At 38.9% G+C, this 27,035-nt stretch overlaps 1 protein-coding gene across 2 annotated transcripts; it reads right to left on the bottom strand.

The window, feature by feature from the left end:
• On the bottom strand, positions 1-25,216 carry LOC111874796 (beta-hexosaminidase subunit alpha). 2 transcript variants are annotated; one of them, XM_023870593.2, is made up of 8 exons: positions 25,002-25,216; positions 18,462-18,681; positions 17,199-17,326; positions 13,050-13,255; positions 10,093-10,208; positions 6,200-6,404; positions 4,538-4,757; positions 1-503 (listed from the first exon to the last, which is right to left on the bottom strand). In XM_023870593.2, exons 1-8 carry the CDS (start codon positions 25,182-25,184, stop codon positions 138-140), a joined length of 1,644 nt encoding a protein of 547 aa, XP_023726361.1. In that variant the 5' UTR covers positions 25,185-25,216; the 3' UTR covers positions 1-137. The 2 variants fall into 2 exon arrangements, with proteins under 2 accessions (XP_023726361.1, XP_023726362.1); XM_023870594.2 differs by lacking the exon at positions 1-503 and adding an exon at positions 2,702-2,765.
• Positions 25,217-27,035: the final 1,819 nt, after the last annotated feature.

Raw genomic sequence — 27,035 nt, 5'->3', positions numbered from 1 at the left:
TACTGTACACATTTCTTTATTAATATGGTGCTGGACCACTTATTTTGACTTCAGTATAGCCACAATCCTTCTTTAGTATTTAGTACAACAGAATAGTTTAACTGCAAAATGTATTAGAAAATAGCTTTAATTTAATGCTAATAGAAAATATAAGGACAATATCCAGGCCCATTGGCTGGTTGAGCTCGAATACCACGTCTATTAAGGCGGCATACATGCTCCTCCATTCGTCTGTCCACTTCATCAAAGTCCACTTCAACAGTAGACCACAAACGTTCAGCTGCAGCAGCTGCTCTGGGCCACACCCTTGGTGACAAATTTGATGCATCCACAAATTCGCTCCACATGCATGCTTCACCACCCATGACCAGTCTCTTCTGTGCTTCAGTACCATTGAAATTATCTGGATCACATCTATAAAATTTATGCCAATCACCACCGCTTTCAAGGTGATCAAGGTACCAGCACTGAGAGACAAGAGCAGGATGACCTTCTGCTGTCACCTGACACAAAGAACAGAAAAGTCAACTGTTAATTTGAACTATTTCCAATTTGAGTCTCAAATCTCTTTCATTTAATAGTTCATATGCAGATGATTAATTGCAGAGAATTATGAAGTCTGACAAATGAAATATAGTACTGTTTCTATAAATAAAAGTAATGAGAACATGTTTTGCCTTTTCATTGTGTTTCTGTAAGAGTACTTCTCATGAAACAGGCAGACAGATTGAATTAACTACAAAACCCCATTCTCCATAATGCTGAAAGACAAATTTATTGTATTTGCTCTAAAAATAAGAATCAATTATGCACATCAATATCTTGGAGCAAATATTGCCCTTCAGTAACAGAAACCAAATTGGAGACTATTTTTCTGGCTAATGTGACACATAAGGATTAAATAAACTATTGTTTCTAATGTACCTATATTTAGAGAATTAAAAATTTTAACGGTAACATCTTTGCATATTTTAGATGTGTTACATTATTTAAAGAAATATAACATTTACACCACAAAAAACTCTGACCTACATAAGTATGACACAAGAAAGAAAGAAGACCTTCACCTGCAAAGTTATAATACCTTAACATATGAGAGGGGTGTTACAAATATGGCTATTAAGCTTTATAATAGACTGCCTTTGGAACTAAGAATGGTAAAAGCAGATAGAGAATTCCTACATAGACTCAAAAGATATTTACTGGAACACCCATTGTATAATTTGCACGAGTCCCTCTCAGAAGGACAGTTAAACGAATAAGATTCTCCTTAATAAATAGATTTAAGCGTAAATAAAATGACTAGTAATTAGGTGAAGTTTTTAATATGATTCAGCCTATAAAGGGAATGGAAGTCTTAAAAGAGATTGCATTCCAAATTATTTAATCGTTATCTAAATTGAATTTTATCTTTTGTGGATTATTTTGATATAATGGGTTTTAAGTTTAAGAATATGATGGTGGTAATTAAGATATATATAGTAAGATGACCTTGTTTTTTATAATGGAAGGTAGTCGTAAATTTGATTGTACCTAATATATTTTAATTATACCGAAAGTGTGATATTCATTGTAACTGAATGTTATGTTATGTGATTATGATGACATTCAATCGATTGGGCAGGAGGCCAATTAGACTGGAAAAGTTGTATATGCATGTGACTTGTTTGAGAGTTACAATTTGTAACTGTGATGAATATTAAATAAAATTGTTGTCGTCGATGTCGTCGTCGTCGTTGTTGTTGTTATTATTATTATTATTATTATTATTAAATATCCTATCAGATAAGCTCCCATTAAAATTGTTGATTCAGTTGAAGCTGCACCTGAAGCATATGTCTAGAGAGAATAAGAAAAACCATGAAATTCTCAACCCATATAGTTGATTCCTGGTTGCAGTAACAACTGGACACTTAGTGAATACTAGTGAAACATCTGCTAGGTGAAACTTTATAGCACATTTTTCTTTTCCTTGTTGTAGTGTTAAAATATTGTAATGGATTTGCTCAAAATATTGCTAGGCAAGAGATTAATAAACACCCCGTGACTGACTTGCATGCATCAATAGAAGGACCTCTGCACCACATCAAGTACTGGTAATGGACCAATGAACATGCAGTCTGACATGACACGTTTTCTGTGGGGTCAGCGATTTGCACTTGGCGTTCAAAATTCCGTATGTGTCTGATTACATAACTAAATTATGCAGGAGGCAGGCAGATGTCATCCTAAATCATGAAAATTCAAATGTACGTGCAACTGGACAAGGAAAAACCAGACATAGGAAATATGAGAGGCTTAAACTTGGTGGCGGGCAAGCCTGTGACCGTTCAAGTGTCTTAACTGCCATTTTGGAGTGTTAAATAAATTGATGCATAGGTTGCTGCACATCCCTGCACTGACAGATGTCCCTCTACATATTAGAATTTAATTTCAGTTTATACTTGTGAAAAGTGTAAAAGAAAAATGTATATATCACATATTTACTCCTGTGAGAATAATGTAACGTCAGGTGGAATAAGGTGTATAAAGTAAATACCAATTAGAAAAAAAGATCAACCCCTCCTTTTTATCATTAAGGAGGACCAACGAAGAAGTGGAAGAAACCAAAGGTCTAGACACTAAACAAAAAATATGGCCATGGGTCCCAGCGGGGCCCAATGCCAAGAGTGACTGTGCCGGCTGACTGCCAGCAGTAAGACTCTGCTCTGCTCTGCGAAGGAGTCCAGGAGAGATGAGTTGAGAATTCATTTCTGCATGGGCAGCTGTGAAGAGAAGACTTTATGTGTAATATTTGAAGTGCTAGTTTCTGTGTTGAGATGTGTTGCCAGGAGAAGGCCAGTGAAGACAGTGAATCCTAGTGCATATGCAGCAGTGAACTCAAAATATGCAGAATAGCGACAGCATTGTAACTGACTGTGATTACCAGAACTTGTAATCAAAGTGCCAGTAATTCCAGTCATCTGATTTAGAATCCGTTATTTTTGTCATGCATACTCTCCCCCCCCTCCTACATGTATCAATATCAATTCAAAACAACTATGAAAATTTTGATGCTAACATATTCATTGAAGGAAAGCAATTTCCTTGATAATAGGAACCCAAGATATTGTATTTCATGCTGTATTACATTTAAATTGTTGTAATTAAATTATTTCTTGACATATTCTAGTGGCTGATAGTTCTGTAAAAATCTTATGTTCAGCATAATGAAAAAAAAACTCATTATACCAAAAAGTTGACATGAAATAAAATGAAATTTAAAAGAAACAAAAACTTATAATGATCATGATGCCCAGAGAAGCAAATCTGTTTAAACAAATGATAATGTTTCATAAAGATATTGCCCCTGAAACTCTATTAGATATAACTGCCAGATGAAAGTGAAGTATGAACAAAATCTGACAAGACTGCAGGTTAAGACAGTTAAAAGGTTAATTTAAACATGCTTCAAAGTGGTCAGCTGGTACAGGCAGGCACCTATGTGTAGGTGTTTTACCAAGGAAGAATTTATATAATAGATAATATAAAGTATAATCTTTCAAAGAAAAAACTGACACACCAATGAGAGATGTTCTTATGTAAGGAGATATATCCCACATTGCAGTGTTAATACACTCAACTCTCGATTATCCGGGATTATGGTGGGGATGGAAATCACAATTAATCGAAAACCCGGTTAAGACAAATTTTATTAAAAGTAGTACTGTAATACTGTACCTTCATAATATTATAGGCCTACCTGTATTTAAATTTATTCAACCTCATTTTTATCCCATCTTGTGGCCTATTTAATACTTTTTTTACATTACACTGAAGTATGAATTAGTTATTTTGATCACAGTGTTCATCAATATGTTACGAATATTCACGCTTAACACTTAAAAAAATTTAATATTGTTGTTTGCTTTTTCACGGCATTTTCCTTTTTACGGATATCCGTACGAAACCTACATAATATTAGCTTGTCACTTAATGAACTGTCTCTTCACTCTCAAGATAGTCTAGTAGGGATTCCAAATGATTAAGAGCAGCACCATGTGATATTTTCTTACTAGCAGCACTGTCCACCTTTTCCTCATTCTCACTTTCTTCCCGCTCTTCTGGCTGCACCCCCACTGAACTTACGATTTTGTCACTGCTTAACATTTCAAAGCCCAGCTCACACGAGTTTCTGTTGAATACTTACCACAACACACTTCCTTTTACACCCTGACATTTTGCTAACACACTTGAAGATTGATACAAAGAGACTAACTGGGGCGGTGTATCTGTCCTTGAAACTTTCCACAAATCCTTGTATTCTTTCACCCCTGCCCTAGAACATTGTGTTAGCATAACGGGACCAAAAAATGCAGAGCTCAGTTCACACTAGTGCGAAAAAAGTGTTACAACTCACCATGTGAAACAAAAGTGAATGACCGTTAAACAACATATAAGCCTCAAAAAAGACCCGGTTAAGCCACAAACCAGTTTATCCACCCCCGGATAATCGAGAGTTGAGTGTATAATAATTCTTAGTGTTTCATTTTCACACCTTTGCTAGTTCTTTCTGCATGTCCCCTTTCCAAATGTGGACGACTGTGTCTTGCGGCAAAATGACTCCATTGTCAAACACTTCTTGCCAGACCAATGAGCTGGCACTTAAGTTTGAGGCAGTATTTACTAGTCGTTGAATGTAGATTTCTTCAAGTTTACTGAAATCTCCTGTTATGTTATGGGATTCCATAAATCTGAGAATATCTGAATTACTTGCCCTGAAAATAAGTCAATCATTTATAAGCAACACCTCAATAATTGAAATGTCATTATTTATAAGTTATTCTATGATAAAAGGCCTATTCCTCCAAACCCCCCACAAAAGGAGACAATACACTTCATTATTTGGCATAAATTTCAATTAAAGAAATAAGACTGAACTGGTTATTAGACAATTCAAGGTGGTCAGGAATGTGGTACATGTGTTATTTAAGGGAAGGAAAAAGTAATGCATAAAGAGTTTTGTTCAAAATTTTTCGACAGAGTGGCCATTGGAATATATGTTGAATTATCAGTAGATCTTGTATTCTTGTAACATCATTTGTCACATGTCCAGCAGATGTACTGTTCCAGTACATTCATTTCATATACTCAGTATTGTCACCTCTCTGTTTTTTGGCTGGAGTCTTAGGAAACAAATCTGTCTCCAGACTCCAGTTTGATTTAGTCTAACTGAGGAATCTCCAGATTTTTGTAAATCTGAGGTTTTATCAGATTATATGACCTAAATACTTCAAAATTTATATAGCTATATTCCAGTTCAATTTTTAGGTGTTAAGTTTTATTGAAAATAATTTTAAAGTCTTTATGTTATATGTGAGCCAGGATGGCACAGTCGGAGTAGCAACTGGCTACATGCTGGATGACATGAGGGATCAGAGTTGGAGTCCCAGCAGGGTCAAGAATGTTCTCTTCTGCGTGTCATCCAGACAGACCCTGGTACCCACACAGCCGACTTTCCAATGCGTACCAGGGGTAAAGAGGCCAGGCCATGAAGCTCCAACTAGTGTCAAAGTCAACAAAATGTGGATGTATACATCCACTCCCCTATATGTCTTCATGGCATGGTGCTTAATTAGTTAAGCACAGGGACAACTTTACATTTTGTATATTATATGTATACTCTCCAGAAATGGCATATAAATATGGTCATACTAAATAAACATTATGACACATACTGCCTTCTGACAGCTTTCCTTTTTCTCTGTGTTTCTGAATGAAATCTGCCATGGCCACATTTTCTGCCTGCAGACTTCATAATAATAAACTGCTGTATATGAATGCAGTAATGATGCAATTACATATTGAATAATGAGAAACACTGAAAAGTTCTAAATTTTATGTAAATAAGCCAACAAGCAAACACAGCTGAGAATGACTCAGCTAGTTTTGAAGGAACAAAACATGGTTCCATGTTAATATTTGTGCTATGATAAAGTAAATAGTGGTTGGAGATTATGTAGAACTTCAACATATTCATTACATCTTATACGAAAATCCTAGGACTCTAAAAGCCCCCAAGATAGCAGTTGACACATCCCCACAACTTTTTAGAATATACATAGGTCCATTTTATTTTCTCAAAGACCGTGCTACCAACATTTAAAAGACCATGTGCAAGTCTCAGAATTCAGTTTCCATCACAAAAATGTCGGCTTACCAACAATCAAAGTCAACCTCATCGCCACCTAAATGTATGTATTTTTCAGGAAATAGTTCCACTGCTTCAGCCAGGAACTTTTGAAGAAACTTGTAACTAGTTTCCTGTATTGGATCCACAGGTCCATATGTACCATCAGGTTTGGATCCTGAATAGCAGGGTGTCAGCAGACCTGGCAGGCCCAAACCCCATGATTGAGTATGACCTGCAGACAGTTAGTAACTGTAGTAATAAAAATTAACAGCATATTATTTGCTACAAATCTTAGCATCTGATAAATGAGTAGGTGTGTTATGACTGTGAACAAAGTAAAACACTGTGTACACTTTGGCATAAAGATGTGCAACAATATAACCCTTCTGGTCATTTAAATGCAGTAGTGGAAATTGAATATGATATATTATATTTAATTCTGTGATGAATTGGAGAGCCAAACGGAGACAGTCAGAAAGTTGCAGGCAGTTCCTCTGTTTCGTTTTAAGCACAGTCATGGCAGAAAATTCAGTTTCACAAAGATTAAACAAATTAAACAAAACCATCTATCTTATCAAATCCTTACGAGATTTGGTCAGTCTTCCAATTTTGAGAAGTGTGTATTTTGCGAAATTTGAATCTTTATTGAGATATGGTATTATTGTTTGGGGCTGTGGTCAAAAGGACATTCAAACTGTATTTAAAGTCCAAAAAAAATGTTTAAGACTGATCAAAAGAGTCAATAACAGGATATCGTGTAGAGAATTTTTTGGTGAATTTAAAATTTTAACCTTAACTTCATTGTATATCTTTGAGACGTTGTGTTTTTTAAGGAAAAATAGGATATATAACATCTCGTATTCAGATGTGCACGGTTATAACACAGTACATAAGCAGAATTTGTATGTCCAACCATGTAACACCTCACATTGTAAAAGGAGTGTGATTAACATGGGAATAAGATTGTATAATAACTTACCCTCTCAAATAAGAAGTATTCAAGAGTTCAAGGTTTTTAAGCGTCAATTAAAGGATTACTTGTTGTGCAAAGCTTTTTATTCTCTTCAAGAATATTTTTACAAGAATTAGCTTAATAATAGAACAAAGATACTTAGGTAATTTATTTTAGATACTGCATGTAATTTATAGTTTAGCTTTTGTTGCCTTATTATACTCATCCACTGTTTTATCATATTTAAAGGATTTATTATGTTATTTTTCTATGGTTTTTTATATTATTAGTCATTTGATGTGATGTTTAATCTCATATATTTTTTTATAAAACTGACTTGTCCAATTGTATATAATGTAACAGTTATGGATGTTAAATAAATCAATCAATCAATCAAAAGATATGTGGTGGAAAAACAAAGAAGAAATTTCACTGATATTTCATGTAAATTTGGATATTTATTTTCATTCTTAACCAGAATTTCGAATTACTTGTAGTATTAAAAGTACTTTCCAGTCCTTTGTCCAATGATAATTCAATAAGTTGAAGGGTTTCTTCATGGGAAAGGGCTGTCTCTCTGTGTTAAACAAAAGGGTTCACAATCCACATATTTTGCCTCCGGGGATCCTCATGTTTGGGATAATATTTTTCAAATGACAACATCTTCACTCAGGTTTCGGAACAAGCACTTACACACTGCAATGCGAACTTGTGACAAAACAGTATTCAGTATTACTAGATTTGAGAACTGGATACAGACTGCCTTGATCTTCAATTTCAGTGGAAACAGTTTCTTTATACTTCCTCGCTGATTGGTCACTGACATTTGCAACACAGATGTTATTTCGCTCAGTTCTGTGAACAGAGGATATGCCGCCCATTGTTGTAATCGGCTTGCAGACAGTTTTTATGACTGGTCATAAACATCGTTATTGCCTTTCCTGAATGTAGAAAGATTTGGATGTCTCAAAATTCCCGATCATTCATGAATACCTCCATGTTTAAAAATATGCCACTTGGTCACTGACACTACACAGATTTAGGTGTTCTGTGTCTCAGCTTCTCAACACAAATATTGTTCTCCTAAGAATATTTCCACTATAAAAATATTTATTAATGAAAAATGCTTAGAAAATGAAAATGACAAATTCCAGAAGAGCCTCCCACGGCCCAGTATAATTGGTGCCAGGGCCCACTACTGGGCCGTGGCCCGGAGGTTGAGAAGCACTGGTGTAGAGGAAGAAAAGACAAAGATCTACAACCAAATAAATTGTTGCATTCACGATGGCATTTCTATTATTACATATAGAAGTGTATAGTGCAACAGGATGCTTAACCTTTAAACGCCAGACTTCTGAAATGGTGGTAAGCTTGAGCTGGCTGGAGTTTATTTAAATGCCCGCTGCTGGTGCGCATTTAAATGCCCGTTGCTACTCTGCGTTTAAATGTCCATTCCTGTTAGGGCGCTTAAATAATTTTAAGCATTGTGTTTAAAAATGTTGTATCTAACTCAAATTTTATGATTAATGGATGTATGATTAATGTTTGTATCAGCAAAGAACTTAGTGTAGCATATTATGATGATGGATGATTTGAAAATTTTTATACAAAGAGTTATACTCTATTTTCAATTTTTTTTTTTCTTTTAATTTTGATGTGTACTGCAGAAATAGTTTCCCAGTTCTTCACAGAGTTGTTCAGCATTATAAATTAATTTCTGTTTGCAACACTTGACAAATTTTAGCAGTCCCTGTTGTCATAAAACAGATGAAAGCAATAAAATCATTTGGTCTTCTGCTAGCACTGCTTACAGTCTTCGGATTTTCGAATCTTTTGACTAAAGGACAGAAGAATGAAAGAATGGCTATTCAAGAGAAAGCTAGAGGGGTCCCTTCTTCAGTGCTAAGACCTTCCGTTATAGCTGCAAGAGATTACTGCCCTTTCTAGGGTCGTGAACAGACAGTTGTATCATGGCTGAGACACAGAGTGTGATCTGTTTTCTGTGGGTTCATAGTGAAATTGAATACTGTAGTTTCATTTCAGCCTATATATATATATATCAAGCAGATAACAACAAAAAAGGTATGTACATCGAGTTTATATATTTTTAACACATTAATCTGCAGAATCTGCAGTAAAAGTACTGGCTCGTGGATGAGTTTGGGCATAACTCATACGTATATTCTTTTTTGCTGTTGTTCACTTAGGTATCATCTTAATTCCTCTATTAAGGTTTTACTCAAGTCCTTCTGGTAATTACTACATTTAAAAATAAATATTTAGGACTGTGCATGCACTTCTACTAGCGGCGTGTGCACGCTTCCGCTAGCGGAGTTTAAATGCCCTACTGGCCAAAACGGGGTACTTTGGCCAGGAAGACCATACTCATCACTGGCCCAATCGGGGCACTTTGGACGTTAAAGGTTAATTCAAAGGTTCACGCTTAAATGACTAAAACTACTACAAAGATTTGCTTGCACTTTCTACATTATGATGAATGGATTTCAGGGTCTTTGGGGCTCCTGATATGATTTGCAAAATATGTTTTTCTTAAACTAGATAATAGTCCAAAAGTTATTTTATTTCACATTCACAATTTCAATTCTATGTATTGTTTCTAATGCAACAAATTTCTTTGTTTCATAATGAAAACAGTGTGTCACAGTGTCAGTACAATAAACAGTACCAATTGGGCCTTTTGATTCCACACACGCGCGTGCATTCTCTCTCTCTCTCACACACACACACACACACACATGGTCATGCACACTAACCACTGCATAGAATGCTCACTGGCTCAAGGGACTATCTGGATATGGTAGCAATAGGAATAATTTCAACCTCTGCCAAGAATCGAACCAGCAGCCAATATCCAGTCTCTTTACTAACCTGAGCTACATCCTAGCTAAATTTTGTTACATAAACTTTTTTCTTTTTGAACCAATGTACTGAGTCGACTGCTGCTTACCTGGACTGTCAAATTCAGGAAGGACTCTGATACCTCTGAGGCGAGCATACTCAATCACCAAGCGAATCTGTATCCGGGTATATACATGAGTGCGAGGATTGTATGCTCCTTTCTTGCTATATTGGAAAGATATTCAACATGAGTTCAAAGTTTTATTCTAGCAGACATTTTTAACTACTCTTTCTTGTTAACTTGCCTCTAAATTATTTGCAAATTTTCAACTTTTCAGATTATGAATGAGGACCTAGTGCAGAATTAACTAAAATTATCTGAGTTGACTGTACAAGTGCAGGGATAAAAATGAATATGGTAGACTGATGTTCATGGCTATTAACTTTTAGGGTAATAGACCAAGGCAGTATGTTCCTCTGAAATGATGGTACCCATATATCAGATTACATGGCATCATAACCCAAAGGACTACATGCTCATATCTGTGTATTTCACGTTACACTCAACCCTCTGCATGGCTTCTGGGAGAACTGAAACTATCTTCCATTTCATGGGTTGCAGAAATTCACTTGAACTACATTTCATGTAATATCTACCTTGATGTACAAACATGTGAACCAATTTGCAGAATATCTTAAGCATTTGTGCATGATGACTATGGAATGACATTAGCAAGACAAAATAAAACAAAGCAATGTTTTTCATGAATTTCAGAACATTATATCTGGGAAAAGTATCTTTCATCTTGTCACCTGAAAATCTAAATATGAAACCACACATTTCAACTTCTCATTTACATGGTTGTGAAATCTGATTTGTAACCTAGAAGGAAGGGTATTAATTGAGCGTACCTGAGATCAAAGTGCTGAGAGAACATATTTGGACCTAATAAAGAAGGTAGAGACTGAATTTAACTGTCTCAGAAGAGGGACTATGGCAAGTTCTTGTGAAAATGATAATGAACCTTGGAATTTAAAAAAAGCAGGGAATGTCTTGATCACTTGAAAATACACTACTGTTCAACGAAAACCACAGGTTCAATTATCTACTTTCTGCATGATGAGAATTCTCTAATTGAACTGAAATGTGGGTTCCAGGCAGTATGATGATCTTTATTTCTGTAAAGACATTTTGGTCACTGCACACTGAACAACGTAAAATCTGGGATCATAAAATTGAAGTTTCACTCTATTATCTCATGGATCACATAGAGTACAAAGAAGCCTGTTCTGACATTTTAAGTGTCGTATATCATCATCTGCCGGTCGCCGAGTGGTCTAAGGCATGAACTGTCTTCGCTCGCTCGGAAACCGGGATCGTGGGTTCGAATCCCACTCAGGGCATGGATGTTTGTGTGCGTTTTTCTGTGTTTGTCTACAGGTAGAGGCCTTGCGACGAGCTGATCACTCGCCCAAGGAGTCCTACCGAATGTGTAAGATCTAGAAAACCGTAGTGAACTTGCGACGAACTGATCACTCGCCCAAGGAGTCCTACCGAATGTGTAAGATCTAGAAAACCGTAGTGAAACGGAGAGTTTCATGGAGGTAGGCCTAGGCCCAAATTGGGGCTGTAGCGCCACAGAAAAAAAAATATCATAATCTAGAAAAGTGTTGTGAATGTAGTATATTCTTGATCTATTCAACATACTCTGTGGACATTACTGGTTACTTAGGAAGGATGACTGCCAATGATGGACGAAAATAAGGCTATCGTGCCTATTTTAATGTTTCTTGTCCAGTAATGGCCTGGAGGGACCAAAGAAATATTGGTCAGGACAGCCATCCTGCATGTCAGGAAGTGAAACCAAATATGGAGAAGAAGTGTTAACCATCTGACTCATCTGTAACATTCATTCTGCTTTTCTGTCATAGGCCACAAAATTCTATAGTTGTAAAATCTGGATATATAGCTTAAACGCTAACAAAAAAACAGCAGCAGTAATGACTCGTGTGTTGAGTGAATTCAATACACAGGCAATACTTGGTTGGAACAAAGTAGATAACTTTCAGTCCAGCATGACATACAGGTTTACAACACTTCAGTCTTTATTCACCTTACATGTTTCGATTCAAAAGAATCATCTTCAGAGGTGCACCACTACGAGCAGGAAACACTGTCACATAAGATGTTTTAACATTATGCACTTAGGTTGTGAATAGTGCTCACTATATCACAGTTTGCCCTGTGCAGCCACGTTGACGTGTAGATTTACGTATGATATTTCGTTTAAGCATTTGCTGGGTATTCGATTGGGGTTTCCCACTGCACGCAATGTGATGTTCACTTTTCCATAAAATAGCTTCCCTATGTATTTAAAATTGTATTAAAAATCTTTTGTATGTAAGAAATTAGTTATTATGTTAAAAATCGTGAACCAATATTGGGTCGTGTTGCTTTTTCCTCCGGATGGTAGAAGATGTTGATTATTTCTCTTGGTTGTATGTTCTTATTGTTAGTTGTGTAGTTTACGTGCATGCTGTGTCGTATATACAGCACCAAGAGAAATAATCGACATCTTCTACCATCCGGAGGAAAAAGCAACACGACCCAATATTGGTTCACGATTTTTAACATAATAACTAATTTCTTACATACAAAAGATTTTTAATACAATTTTAAATACATAGGGAAGCTATTTTATGGAAAAGTGAACATCACATTGCATGCAGTGGGAAACCCCAATCGAATACCCAGCAAATGCGCTTAAACGAAACATCATACGTAAATCTACACGTCAATGTGGCTGCATAGGGCAAACTGTGATATAGTGAGCACTATTCATAACCTAAGTGCATAATGTTAAAACATCTTATGTGACAGTGTTTCCTGCTCGTAGTGGTGCGCCTCTGAAGATGATTCTTTTGAATCGAAACATGTAAGGCGAATAAAGACTGAAGTGTTGTAAACCTGTATGTCATTCTGGACTGAAAGTTATCTACTTTGTAATTAATAGTGTGACGGACCAGAATGAGACAAATCAAAATACTTGGTCGGGATGTACTTACCTGAGCTGTGGAAAGGCTGCACTCTCATATGGGAAGCTGTTATCATCAACAATATGCCAGTGAAAGACGTTCATTTTGTTTGCTTCCATGGCATCGAGCATTTGCAATATGGCAGGCAATGGAAAGAAGTGGCGTGAAGTGTCCAGAAGCAGGCCACGATGTGGGTAACGTGGAAAATCCATGATGGCTGAACTGTTCACCTTCAGCTGAAATGTTTTACGGTCAGTTAGCAACAGCACCCTGTGGAACCAATGATGGAGTTATAATACAAAGATTATCCATGCTTATAGTATTTCTTCTTTCTATATTGTCACGTGATATGTGATTATAGAAGGGATTTGGATTGGTAATCAGATTTACTGGGCTCCTAAAACTTCCAACTACAATTGACTATGACAATTTCACGGATCTACGCACTAAAATAGCTACAGCAGGCATTAAATCTTCTCAGTCTGCTGTGTCTTCACCAGTTGTCGCACGGTAACGCTCCCAACGCCGCAGATTCCTGAGCTTCCGTGTTCCACGGCTCCGAACCTCGCTGGCTGTCGCCTATCTCACAACTCGGTGTTACTACGCAACGGCTTACAACAATGGGAGCTGCTCTGCCTACCACACCTCCAACAGGGGTGACTGCATGCATCCAAGCTCTATATCTCAAACTCAAAGTCAAAGTTACTTTACGACTGATGGATTACCACCAAACAATTCGTCTTGGCGTCAAGCCCTTTGAGACTCACGACCAGAGGTTTTAAACCCTTGCGGTCACAGCCCGTATGTAACATCCTATCTGACGAGAAGATGGGTTTGTCTCTTATGTACATGCTTGGCCTTTCGTCAAGTGTACGTATCGGTAGAAAAATCCGCGAGCGATGAATCAGCGTGAGCAGGTGGCTGCAGACTGCAGCCTGAAGCTGGAGGCGATACGTTCCTCCGAAACGTCGGTTCACACAAGATCTACACGGTACCACATCCCAGAAGACGGCATTCTTCACCCTCAGTCTATGTTCCCCCCTTAATATCAGAGACCAAGTTTCACACCCACACAAAACCATAGGCAAAATTATAATTTCGTATATTTAAAATGTATACGATTTTGGACAGCGGACGAGAAAAGTAAAGGTCCTGGACTGAATGGTAGCAAGCATTACTCTAATTCAATCCTATCTTACTGAAAGAATTATCGATCTGAAAGGATTCTGTAGTGAGAAAACAATGAATAGCTTTGATTAGATACAACGTCCAGGCAGCATGTGAAATTCCTGAAGATAGCAGCGTCGGTATGTGAAGTGTTTATTTACTGCTACGTCGTCTTCAACTGTGGGCCGCCACCCAACTGGCAGGAAGGCACAAAAACTCATGTCTGAATCTAATAACTTCTTCAAGGTCCCATCTCGAGATACTTTGTTTAGCCAGCTTTCGTTTTTGAACAATTAGCATTCCTGGTTCATGTTTTGGAAGTCACGGGTTCGAATCTCACCCCGTAAATCAGTTATTCCCACACGGTCTGTAATTCCTTTCTTTCCCAGAGTCCCTGTATGAAACCTCTGGTGTGATGTCTTCAAATTAGTTTGTGCCTTGGCCCGATTGACGGAAGACTCAATGCCGTCGCAGTCGACGACAAATTCGGCCGCCCCCTTCAGTTAAAAGCTGGCCCACTTTCTCAAAACGTCGTTACAGTTACGAGTGATGACCAAATTTTCAGATGCGCTGACGAAAGCACTTATTGGCATTGAATTCTTAAAACAATTTTATTAACACTCTTGCATAACATATCTAGATAAAAGGGTAAAGCTATCCCTGTAACAGGCCGTGGAGGCCCATAGGGTTGTGAGACGTCAAGACCCCCACCTTTTCCCTAGAAAATCGGCTCACAGATGGCGGTAGGGCCGTCAGCTTTACCAGCCGGCCGCCCTTCAGCACCCCCCTCCCCAAGGAAGATTCCTGGTACTAATTTCTCTTAGGGGCTGAGTCGACCCCAGGGTCATAGTGCGGCTGGAAGGATTAGGTAAACTGAAAAATCCAATGAAGTCATCAGGAATCGAACCTGCCACCTTCGGACTTGTAGAATAGTGCCTCAACCAACTACGCTACCACACCATGTCTAGATAACTCATAATTAATTGTCACGGTATAAACAAAAGAGCAGCATAAATTAATTTCCGGTTGACAAAATGCAAAGCCAAAATCTATTAAATTTATCGTCCCTGAAATCTTGCCTGCGCAGGTAGCCGCCTGCCCGCCTGAACTGCAGCTCCAGTCGTGGGCCTCGGCTACTCCTCTCCATACCCTTCCCAATTCATTCACAGCCAGTATACTGACATCATGGATCATGGTCCTTGTTCAGTAGTTGCTTAGTAAGTCAAAAAATCTTCAGCTTTATATGGAGCCCTAAGGTTCGTTACTGTCGTTACAAGATTTTGCCACGGGTCCATATCCTGGGCCAGATAAGCCGGTTCACATATTCCCATCACCTTTTCATTTTAATATTATCCCCTAATCTAAGCTTAGTCTTCCAAGTGACCTCTTCCTTTCAGATCTACTGACCAATATTTTCTATGTAGTTCTAATTTCTCTTCCTCATTCTACATGCGCTGCCGATCTCATTATTCTTGATTTTCTCATCCTAATAATAATCGTAAATGAGTACAAATTATGAGGCTCTTCGTTATGCAATTTTTTTCCCAGTCTCCATTTTTGGTCCCCTCAATCTTCCGAAGAAACTTTGTTCTCGGACGTTCTTCCCTTGACATACCAGCCAAATACTCATGAGCATGTAAAACAGCGGGCATAACTACAGCCTTGTAGTTCCATATATTTTAATCCTCGGGGGGTTCTTTATGAAATCGATGACAAAAAATTTCGAATCGAGTTGTAGCAAACATTCTCTCAATATAATATTCTCTTAATTCCTTCCTAGATGCAATTTTGTTCTGTTGTTTTTGATAACAAATATTTTAAATTTGACGCGTGTTCGAAGGATTCACTGTCTTCATATTGCGATTTTATTACGCATTCTGATGACGTCACATAAACATACGCTTAGTTTTCTGTTTACTGTCGCTATTCAATAGCGACCATACAGTTTCTGTGTTCGTATGTCTTGTACTTCTAACGGAATAAGCAGTGTCTCTCCCATGTGGGCGGAAACAGATCTAGTCTCCGAAACGTATTTTTCAGAATACCGGACGGTGAGCATAGTCTAAAAACGCAATAATCTCGAGTCTATTTATGTTTTCACCCAGTAAATTAGCATTAACGGAGCATATCTCTCATCCAATTCCATCCCTTCTCGATTTTCTCACATCTTATCACTTAAATTTGAGGTTTAAATGTGTTTTAGACTACTCAGGAATCATTCAATCAAGAAAATGCATTCTTAGGTTCACTTTCCAAACACATCCTCTCATATGTGCACATACTTTTTCAATTCCTCCCACACCAACTTTAAAAATGTCGCTGGAGGCCTTGTCTGCAAATGCATCAGGGAAATCCCTAATATTATTTTTAGTCTGAAAACCGACAGTGTTAACTCAGAGCACAGTGGGTCAGTAAAACAAATAATGACTTAGAAATAAAACTGAGATGGGCCAAAAGAATATGATCCACGGACTGCAACTGCAGGTGGCTTCTGCAGAAATTAAATAATTTTTACTCTACAAGTCTCCTTGACACAAAAATTCAATTTTTTTCTCCTATAAACTTTGAAACGATTTTCGAAGTTTAACTGTAACGTACGGGGCACGCGGTAGTGTAGTTAGTTTAGACACTATGCTACAAGCCGAAAGGTCGCGGGTTCGAGTCCCGATGGGATGGGATCCTTCCAGCCATACTATGGCCCTGGGGTTGACTCAGTCTCTACAAGAAATGAGTACCAGGAATCTTCCTAGGGGTAAATGACGGCTGACGACTTTACCGCCATCTGTGAGCCGATTCTCTAGAATATGTGGAATCCTCGATGTCTCACAACCCTATGGGCCTTCACGGCCTGTTACAGGGATAGCTTTACCGTTTTGTTTTACGTTTGCAACTGTAACGTACATATGAGGCCCGGGGACTCGGAATACAGAGGTTAGACAAACCCATTGCAAGATAAAATATTATGCTTGGTCTCCGGAGTTGATGCACATGAATTCCTACAGGAACACTAACCGCAGTCCCCGTCTCGTCCAGCCAGAGCAGCTGAGTGAAGGTCTCCATGCCACGAAGTATGCCCCACACTGACTGACTTGTCAGCAGAGCTGCTCCGGGCAAGTCTGGACTGTTTATCCTCAGTTCGTCTGAAACACCGAAGGTTTCAGTTCTTACACTGGGTTCTCTGAGCGACACACCAACAAAATCATATTCATACATTAACGTAAGCCTGAAATTCATCGAAAATTCGGTTTCAACCTCTCGGAAAATACCGTCTACATTTCAAGACCAATCGGGTAACGCTGTTTAGGAAATTATCGCTCTTTATTCTGATAATCATATGGTATACATAACACGCACTATGCAGGCACAATGCAGAATTCATTAACGTCAAAGTAAGTGGTAAAATACATATAATAACAACTGTGCCCCATGATAGCTTTGTCCATAAGGCGAGGCTGGAGAGCTGGATTTCGACTGCCTGAGGGGGCAGAGACTTTTCTTCACTCCATGACATTCAGACCAGTTCTGAAGCCCACCCTGATTTGATATAATGGGAACCTGAGACATTTTGTTCGGAGGTAATACGGCTGGAAGGAATAGGTCAATTGAAAAAAAATCCAATGATCTCATCGGGACTTGAACCTGCGACCTTCCGGCTTGTAGCATAATGCCTCAACCAACTACTATGCTACAAGCCGGAAGGTTTTGGGATCGAATCCCGATGAGGTGGATTTTTTCAATTTACATATTCCTTCCAGCCGCACTATGGCTCTGGGTTCGACTCAGCCTCTGACAGAAATGAGTACCAGGAATATTCTTGGAATATTCTTGGGGGCAAAGGGTGGCCGGCTCATAAGGCTGACAATCTTACCGCCATCTATGAGCCGATTGTCTAGAAAATATGGGAGCCTCGACGTCTCACAACCCTATGGGCTTTCACGGCTTTCCTTTTCTTTTACAGTTGCGGTAATTTTTAAAGAGTTATAATTATTTGTTGTTACAACTTATGAGTGTCCAATAAATCTATTCATCTGATCCAGAACCTATTATTATTAGTCACGCCAACCCCACTAGTATCACAAAACAGAGTCTTCAGACCCGACCTCTATCTCCTATCAGCAAATTTACCCACGCCTCCTCCAATATGTATGTTCATGATAGTGGACTGAACCTTGTTACCTACACAATTAAATGCCAGAAGTCCCCATATAATAATAAGGCTGTAGTGTAACACCTCATTCAATCTCTAGAATGTTCAAGCGACTGAATTATACTCACAGTGTTCGTCCATATGCAAGTATGGCAGTACCTCACAGGGAGCCATTAACTGTATCTCCAAGGAATCGAGGTAAGCTTTGAATCTGGAGTCCTTCCTCCATCTCTTGTCTGCAGCCCGGCGAGATGTCCGCTTTTGTATTCCTCTGTCCAGGGTTTGCAGGACTACTCGATAGTAACGTTTCATTGCCTCCTGGATGAGATCGCAGTCCTCGCGAGTTACCTGCAACGGAAAAGGGTTTTCTTGCGTTCGTTTAAAGCATGACCCTCTATACACTCAAACTAATTTCTCTACGGGACGGAATGATAAGTCGAAGGCAGGCAGTCTGGATCAGTAACTATGAACTGCAGAAACAGCCTCGTGATATAACGGGACCGACACAGAACAGACTGACACGACGGCAATGTTGCCTGGTCCGCATTCATAAGGCGCTGTTTGAATCTTGACCGGAGACAATCATAACCCAAGTTTGTCGTGCTTTGCCTCAGTTCTTCCAGGTAGATCCCATTTAGTTATCATAAGTTAGGCAACGATGCTGCTGCCCATATTTCCTCTGACAACATACGTACATGGGCATCTTTAAAGCTATTGACGAGTTCACGGTGTTGCGCTCCACCGCGACCGGTGCATCGCCGGCCGCGAAGCGCACCCAAATTTTGCCGATGACCCAGCATGCTTGACGGCCGACAACGTTTGGAATGAAGGAAAATAATTAACTTGTAGACCTCTACACAGTATTATGTTACACGGCGGGCAGTGCGGTTCATGCATGGGAGTCTGTTTATGATTTATCAGCAGTAAGCAGTAGTTATTAGCGCCATGAGCCATTTGTTCCCAGTTAACAGTTATTAAGCAGTGTGGCACAACATAGTTCGCTACACTTTGGAGCAACGTGTATTTCTGTATGACGCCTAAGTGAAATGCGGATCTGCTGGAAAGCGTCAGCGAAAATTTGGACGTAAATTTCGTGATGAAAGCGTTTCCAGCAGACAAAAAATTCACAATTTGATAAATAAACTTAGAACAAGGGGACTCCTAATAGACAAGAAACAAAAACATAAGCGCCGAGGGCTTACTGAGGAGAAATTAGATGAAATATGGGGCACATTTGAACATACACCTAGAAAATCACTGAAACGTCTAGATCGAAAGACTGCAGTGACAAAGTCTAGTACAAGAAGGCAACACAACTGCTGAAGCTTAGACCCTATAAAACAACAGTAAGCCATGCCTTCCAGCCGCACGATCCAGCTGACAGGGTTCACTTCTTAGTTGGTTTCTACAGACTGTTGCCGAAGGTGAGAATGATCCACAACTGATATTCTTCTCCGATGAAGAATGGTTTCACTTGCAGGGATACATAAATACGCAACACAATCACTACTGGAGTTCACAGAATCCACATCTAACCCACAATGTCCTGCTTGGAAGTTGGTGTCTGGTGTGCTTTAAGTGCAAGGAAGATTGCTGTACCTGTGGTTTTCAACGAAACAATTAATTGCGAAAGATATGCACAGATCATTCTCGGGCAATTCTTTCTCGAGTTAATAGAAGAAGGAAGACTCTACGGCTGGTTTCCGCAAGATTCAGCTACTGCCCCCCCTACCCCCCCCCTCACCACTGCACGTATGTGCTTTACAACGGTAACCCCCGAACGGAAGAAGAGCCCCAAAAAATATTCGTTACAAAATTGCAAATGCTCCTGCAGAACAGCTTCAGAGGGTAAATCAGGAGTGCCTACGTACAGAGGGCCAGAATTTTCAACACCTCCTGTGTCTGCGAACAAAGGTAAGAACTTCCCTTCGTTTCAAATGTTAACGGCATGCTGAGTCATCGGCAAAATTCGCGTGTGCTTTGGGGCCGGCGGTGCACCGGTCCCGGTGAAGCAGAGCCGTGAAGGCGTCAAGTTTATTAAGAGCACTCTGTATAAGCTCAGTAGTTGATACGGCGACGACAACGATTTTCGAAAGCATGATAACGTCTCTTATGAATTTTACCACATACTCCGGGGTCACTTCAATTTTCTAATTATAGACATTTGAAATTTATATTTTCAGGCCACTAGTGTTTATCAGAACGGGGTTCCTTTAAGGAACTATTTTCAACTGCTTCGAAAGGTTGAACGACTGTTGCCTGTTTTAACGAGCTATTCCAGCATCTGCCAGTAAGAACTGTTGAAAACGAGAGATTCAGAATATCCGATCTTCGTGGCCGATATTTTAATATATAAAAAAAGAAGAGGAAGTGGAAACTGTTTATGAGTATAGTAGATATACTTGTATTGTTAATACCATGGCCAGTCTGAGAAAAAGAATGGCCGTGTATTTTTTACAATTTCCGTGAATATAGAAAGGCAAAGGAATTACGTCAGCTGATTTTAGTGAATGAATATGATTGTACGGCTTTCCGAGCGTTGGTGGACGTTAAAGGTTACAACTTGCAGAGAGAAAATTCAGTTTCCTGCAGCCATATCCCCTGAACTGAGTAAAACCACTTAAGCAGCTTCGGCAAAAACTGAACCTAAGACCTCTCAAATGTGACGACTAGTAGGCAGTATCATACATAACAATCGGAAGGAAAGGAAAAGAACAACAACAAAGATTAATGAGGAACGAGAAAGGAAGTAGATAGATCATAATTACGGAAGACAGGTAGGATTAATATACGTGTATGTGTGAGGGAACGAGGGAGAGTGGAAGACAGACAGGAAGAGGAGAAGAGGGGAGATGATGACGATTATTATTAGTAGTAGTAGTAGTAGTAGCAGCAGCAGCAGCAGCAGCAGCAGTAGTATTATTATTAAGAAGAAGAAGACGATAGGAAAGACATTTATAGCAATGTCGTGACTATTCGTAGGTACATACGACCTACCAATTTCGAATGGATTTTCTTTCGAGCAATTTTACGTAATAGTTTGAGCTGAAATATTCTTTGCCAAATCCACTTACTTAATGTAAAATAACAGTTAGCCGTACCAAGTGCAATAGTTATCACGGTCCTTGTTTTAGAATTGTGAGCATCTGACTGACTGGCCTGACTGATGGACTGACTGACTGACTCCACGGAGTACAACCTTCCCGAAGAACCGACAATGCCTCAAGTGGTCAAGAAATTTCCCACTTTCAGTAAAACCGAAGTCCATTATCCTGTTCGCGAAAGCCCGCCTCTGGCGTCTAGTCTGTGCCAGTCGAATCCACTCCATATGCTCCAAACCCCCATTTTTCTAAGATCAACTTTAATACTTCTATATGTAATAATACAAATGCCATCGTGAATGCAACAATTTATTTGGTTGTAGTTCTTTGTCTTTTCTTCCCCTACACTACATGTTGCGGCCGCAACGGGCCATCATCAGGTGTATTTTTCGCCACGTAGTTGTCACACTGCACACAATCTAAAATCTAAAACACCAGTCTGTCAGTTTTCTTTAAAATCTCGCCAACATACGCTCGTCAATTTGATTTTAGAATTCCAGTTTAAAATTTAAAATTCAAAATTTTAAGTTTTAAATGACAGGGACACCCGCTCTGTATCTACATGTGCTGCAGCGGCTATTTCTGGTTTCCAGCACCGTTCACGTATTATCTGTAATACACAAGCATTCGTATACTATCCTATGTTCCTACGTTATTCTTATATGTTTCATATTGTTGTGTGTACTTACTCTGTGCAGGCTCCCTGTCTGTGTGTCACTGCTCATCTTCAATACTTTTGTCGTCTGGTGTGTTGTGTGCTGTTTTTATGTTGTTGAGTGTAGGAGAGGAAGGGGTACTGGGGAGGGAGGATACCGTTAGTCTGTATAGATCTCGCATATTGTTTGAAATATGGGATTGTGTGTTTCTGTGTGTGTGTGTGTGTGTGTGTGTGTGTGTGTGTGTGTGTGTGTGTGTGTGTGTGTGTGTGTGTGTGTGTGTGCGTGTGTGTGTCATTCTTGTGTAGGCCTTTCTTACTTGCTTTGTAAGTGTATATATGGTATTTCTCTAGTGTATTCAAATGTCTACCCTTCCTTCCCGTTTTTACAACTTCCATTGCGTCTGTTATTGTTCCGTATGAATGTCCTGTATTTAGTATGTGATTTCAGTATCCGGAATTTATATTATTAGTTCTAATATCATGTATATGTTCCTTATATCTGGTGTTAAATGTTCGGCCCGTTTGTCCAATGTATTATAATGGGCAATCCGCACATTTCATTTGGTATATGCCACTTTTATTGTATTTATCAAATTGTGGTTTATGTTTGAGTATATTTACAATTGTGTTGCGTGTACGAAATGCTACTTTTATCTGTGTGTCTTCGAAAATTTTCGTGATTTTTCGTACTTTTTGTACTGTAGGTACATATGGCCCATTTTGTTTTTTGTTTTTTTGGTGTTGTTCGTCGTCACGTGTGTTTGATTTCTGTTTTCGTCTTGTCTGATTTGATCTGTTAATTATGTTTGTGTCGTATCTGTTGTTATTTAATATGTTTTTAATGGTGTTCTTCTCTATCTGTTTTCCTTTTTCTGTTATTGGGTATGTGTAGAGTCTATTTATTAGATAATTAATACCTGACAATTTGTGCTCGAATGGATGGCACGAACTGTTAGGTATTATGATGTCCGTTTGTGTGGGTTTCCTATATATTGCAAATTGCAACCTATCTTCCTTACGATGTATTGTTATATCTAGAAAATTAATAGATTCTTGTTGTTCTTTCTCAACGGTGAAGTGTATAGTTGGTTGCAATTCGTTAATTTCTTTGAGAGTATGTTCTATGTTCGTTATCTTTTCATCATATATTATTAATATGTCATCGACATGTCTAAAGTAAGCCACTCTTTGTTGTTTTACTAGAATCGTATATATTTGTGTATGTTCCATATATTGTATATATGTCTTTGCTGTTATTGCTGATGTTGGGGCTTCCATAGCTAGTCCATCTGTTTGTTTGTAATATTCTCGGTTAATTTGGAAATAGCTTTGTTCAAATACTGTTTTTAATATATGTATTATTTCCTTGTGGCTTTCTTTATCTATTTCTTGGTCTTTTTCTAATATGTAGTTTATTATCCATGATATGTATGCATTGGCCGTCTTGTAGTGCACTCAATTTAACATGTCACTTCACTACATGTTTCGGCAACATTGTGCCATCTTCAGGTGTTTTATTTACGCTAAGCTATTGCATTGCTTGCTATCATGTGTCTTTCATAAAATCATTAAAATGTACATTCTTCATCAATTATAATAAAATTGGTATACAATATTATATTTAAGCATCCTGTTGCGCTCCATACGATACAAGATACAAACTCCGTCTTCAGTGCAAACCATATATTGTAGGTCTTTCGTTTTGCTCTCCTTTACACACTACATGTTTCGGCCACAAACGGCCATCATCAGGTGTATTACTCACGTATCTGTCACACTGCACTTAGTTTAACATTTAAAATTTAAAAACACAGGTCTTCCTGATTGTTCCTTTCGTTGTTATTACCATACTTCGTTGATATCTTTGTTATTTACACACGTCAATTTTGATTTCTCTGAATTAGCACATAAAATCTTCAGTTTTAATTTTAAAATCTTTTCAATTTTCTCTAAATTTTAAAATTTAAAATTTAAAATTTAAAATTTTCAGGGTACTCGCCCTATGTCTATAGTGATGCAGCGGCTACTTCTTGTTTCTAGTACTGTACCGGTGTTATCTGTAATATACAAATATTCGTATTACTATCTTATGTATGTAACGTTTTCTTATGTGTTTATACTGTTATTTGTACTTATTCTGTGTAGCATCTCTATGTGCGTGCCGCTGCTTGTCTTTACTACGTGTGCTGTCTGATGTATTGTGTGCTGTGTTGCATGTTGGTGAGTGTAGGAGGGGAATGTGGATTGGGAAGAGGGGGGTACCGTTAGTCTGTATAGATTTCTTATATCGTCTGAAATATGGGATTGCGTGTTTCTATGTGTGTGTCATTCATGTGTAGACCTTTCTTACTTATCTTATATTAAATACTATACTATAAACGTATAATATAAATTTTAATGTTATATTCTCACTTATTTCATGGTCTACCAAGTGATTTATCCCTTTCGTTTTCCCAACCACAATTTCGTACAAATATCTCTTATTCTGCTATGTTGCAGACACCACCAATCCAATCTTCCTTGACTTAATCACCTTATTAATGACCCCCAATAGATCAAATGGGGGCACGCGGTAGCGTTGTTGAAGTACTATGTTATGTACAAGCCGGAAGGTCGCGGGATCGAATCCCGATGATGTTATTGGATTTTTCAATTGACCTAATATTTCCAGCCGCACTATGGCCCTGGGTTTGACTCAGCCTATAACAGAAATGAGTACCAGGAACCTTCCTGGGAGGTAAAGGACGGTCGGCGCGTAAGGCTGACAACCCTACCGCCATCTGTGAGCCGACTGTCTAAATGATGTGCGAGCCTCGACTTCTCACACCCCTACGGGCCTTCGCGGGACTCTTTTGTCTTTAATAGCACAAATTATGAAACTCGTCATATCACGTAAATAGTTTCCATACCTCGAAGGTGAATACGGTGGGTCGGACCACAACATAGCCCTCGTAGTTGACAAGCTGTTGTGGCTTAGGCCATGGTTCTCCTACGGTCGGGATCACCCACGGCCCCGGTGAGGGGGCCCTGTAACGCGCCCCACTACACACGGCCAGCAAGAGCAGGAGGCTGGTACACACAACAACCAACATCTTCCACACGAGCTGAACTGCGACTGAGGACAAATTGCACAACGCTCGCTGCTGCAACGCGAGGAGGAGGGGGCTGAACCACGCTGTGTGCGCACACCGGAAGTGGCGGGCGGGACGTACAGGATTTCCCGAACTATACGCGAAACTACAACAATTGACTTCAAGATGAGCGCCAGACTAAATATAAATAAAAGCAGTGCTTCTGATTGTCTCCCGCCTCTAAAAGGATGTTCTTATCATACTTGTGTGTTCCTCCCTTTACTGTTTTGCTGCCACTGCGACTGCCGTTGTTTTCGAGAGGTTTCTCTCGGCATGTAGCGAACAACGTTTAATGAACGTGATCGGTTTAGAGCATTTCTGGAAGATGCCATCAAGTTTTGGCTCCGGAACTTCCGTTCCTTTACCTTGTTTTGTTTCTTCCATGTATAAAAATATTTGTTTTGTGTCTCCTTGCAAAAAAATATAAATGTATGTCCAGCGAGGGAGAGGACAATAACCAGACTGATCAAGCCTCAGATGTGTATACATTTAACGCCTTATGGAGGGGACTTCTTTGTCCCCATGTTTCATCTCCAAAACAAATACGGTAGGCCTACAGGTGTAGCATCTGCGTTTTACCTCATGCAAGATCTGATCTTCACGGTGGTTCTCACGTCAGTAACAATTTGCCAGACAAGAGGCGTCAATCTTCTCTGTGTACATTGTGTGTCTGGTGTTTCTTATTTATCTTGTCTTATCGTGTACCTAAGGCAGATCCTGGACTTGGGGCACAAAGTGGCGAGAACAATATTCTGACTTCAGAGAGTGAACTTAGCAGAAGGATGGAGAATTTCTGTAAGGAGGAACTTCATAATTTGTTTTCTTCGCCAGTCAAACCAAAGATGAGAAATTCAAAGAGAATAAACTGCACGGTACAAAGTACACGCACATGGAAATTAAAAATGGACACCATTTATTTTTTTCAGGTAACCTGAATAGAAGGGAACACTTGCGAGACTTGGGCATAGATGGGAGGATGATATTAAGATGAAACTTAAATAAACATAATGTGATGTGAACTGAATACAAATAGTTCAAACTATGGCCAGTTGTGCATTCTTGTGAAGAAGATAATAAACATTCAGATCCCATAAAGGATGGAAAATTTATTGCTCAGCTGAATTAGTCTCAGCTTCCTAAGGAGGACCCTACTCCACGGAGTGAGTCAATTAGCTATTTAGTCAGGTAATCGTGTATGTTGGGAGCTGAGATGTTCTCCCATCTCTACTGTTTCCTTGTCTCGGTCTCCTCACATTCTCGTCACACTGCCCTATTTTATCGCCTGCTTAACAAACATTTTGTATCATTGCAAATATGCTCTCGTCTGACAACTGTCAAGAAATAGGCCCTGTTCTGTGACTTCATTAAGAATTAATTTTTAAGAACTGAATATTATGAGAAAAATTTAGTACAATTCAATCGGACCCTACTGCAGCGCAGTCAACAATACAAAATAAGCAAATGTAAGATCGTTTATAAAGTGAGATTCTTAATCCTGATCCCAATGATCGAGCAACTAAAGACCCACACGACCTCAAATCTGCACAGTCTTTTATCCCTTTTTCCAAATTTACATAAAACTTTAATTCATCTGCCGGGACTTTGTGATTGACATTTGGCTGCAGTATTTCAGATATAATTTGGAACACTGCTGCAGCCATGTTAGATCTCAGCTGTGTCACAGGACACCCTTCTTGATGTCAGAGAGATACATTTCGGTGGAGCGGCCCTGTCCCCTAGGGAAGCTAGGCTCGCAGCGACAGGAAATGAGAGGCGACTTCAGTATCATCACTGATACAATTCGTCCTTAAT

The sequence above is a fragment of the Cryptotermes secundus genome, unplaced genomic scaffold, assembly GCF_002891405.2.
Source record: "Cryptotermes secundus unplaced genomic scaffold, Csec_1.0 scaffold1035, whole genome shotgun sequence".
NCBI lineage: Eukaryota > Metazoa > Arthropoda > Insecta > Blattodea > Kalotermitidae > Cryptotermes > Cryptotermes secundus.
This window is presented reverse-complemented; position numbering and strand designations above follow the sequence as displayed.

Coding starts and splice junctions, on each gene's coding strand:
- LOC111874796 (XM_023870593.2), bottom strand. CDS start 25,184: ATGTTGGTTGTTGTGTGTACCAGCCTCCTGCTCTTGCTGGCCGTGTGT. Junction 13,256..17,198: donor TGGACGAGACGGGGACTGCG/GTTAGTGTTCCT, acceptor AAAACATTTCAG/CTGAAGGTGAACAGTTCAGC. Junction 504..4,537: donor TGCAGAAAGAACTAGCAAAG/GTGTGAAAATGA, acceptor TCTTTGTGTCAG/GTGACAGCAGAAGGTCATCC.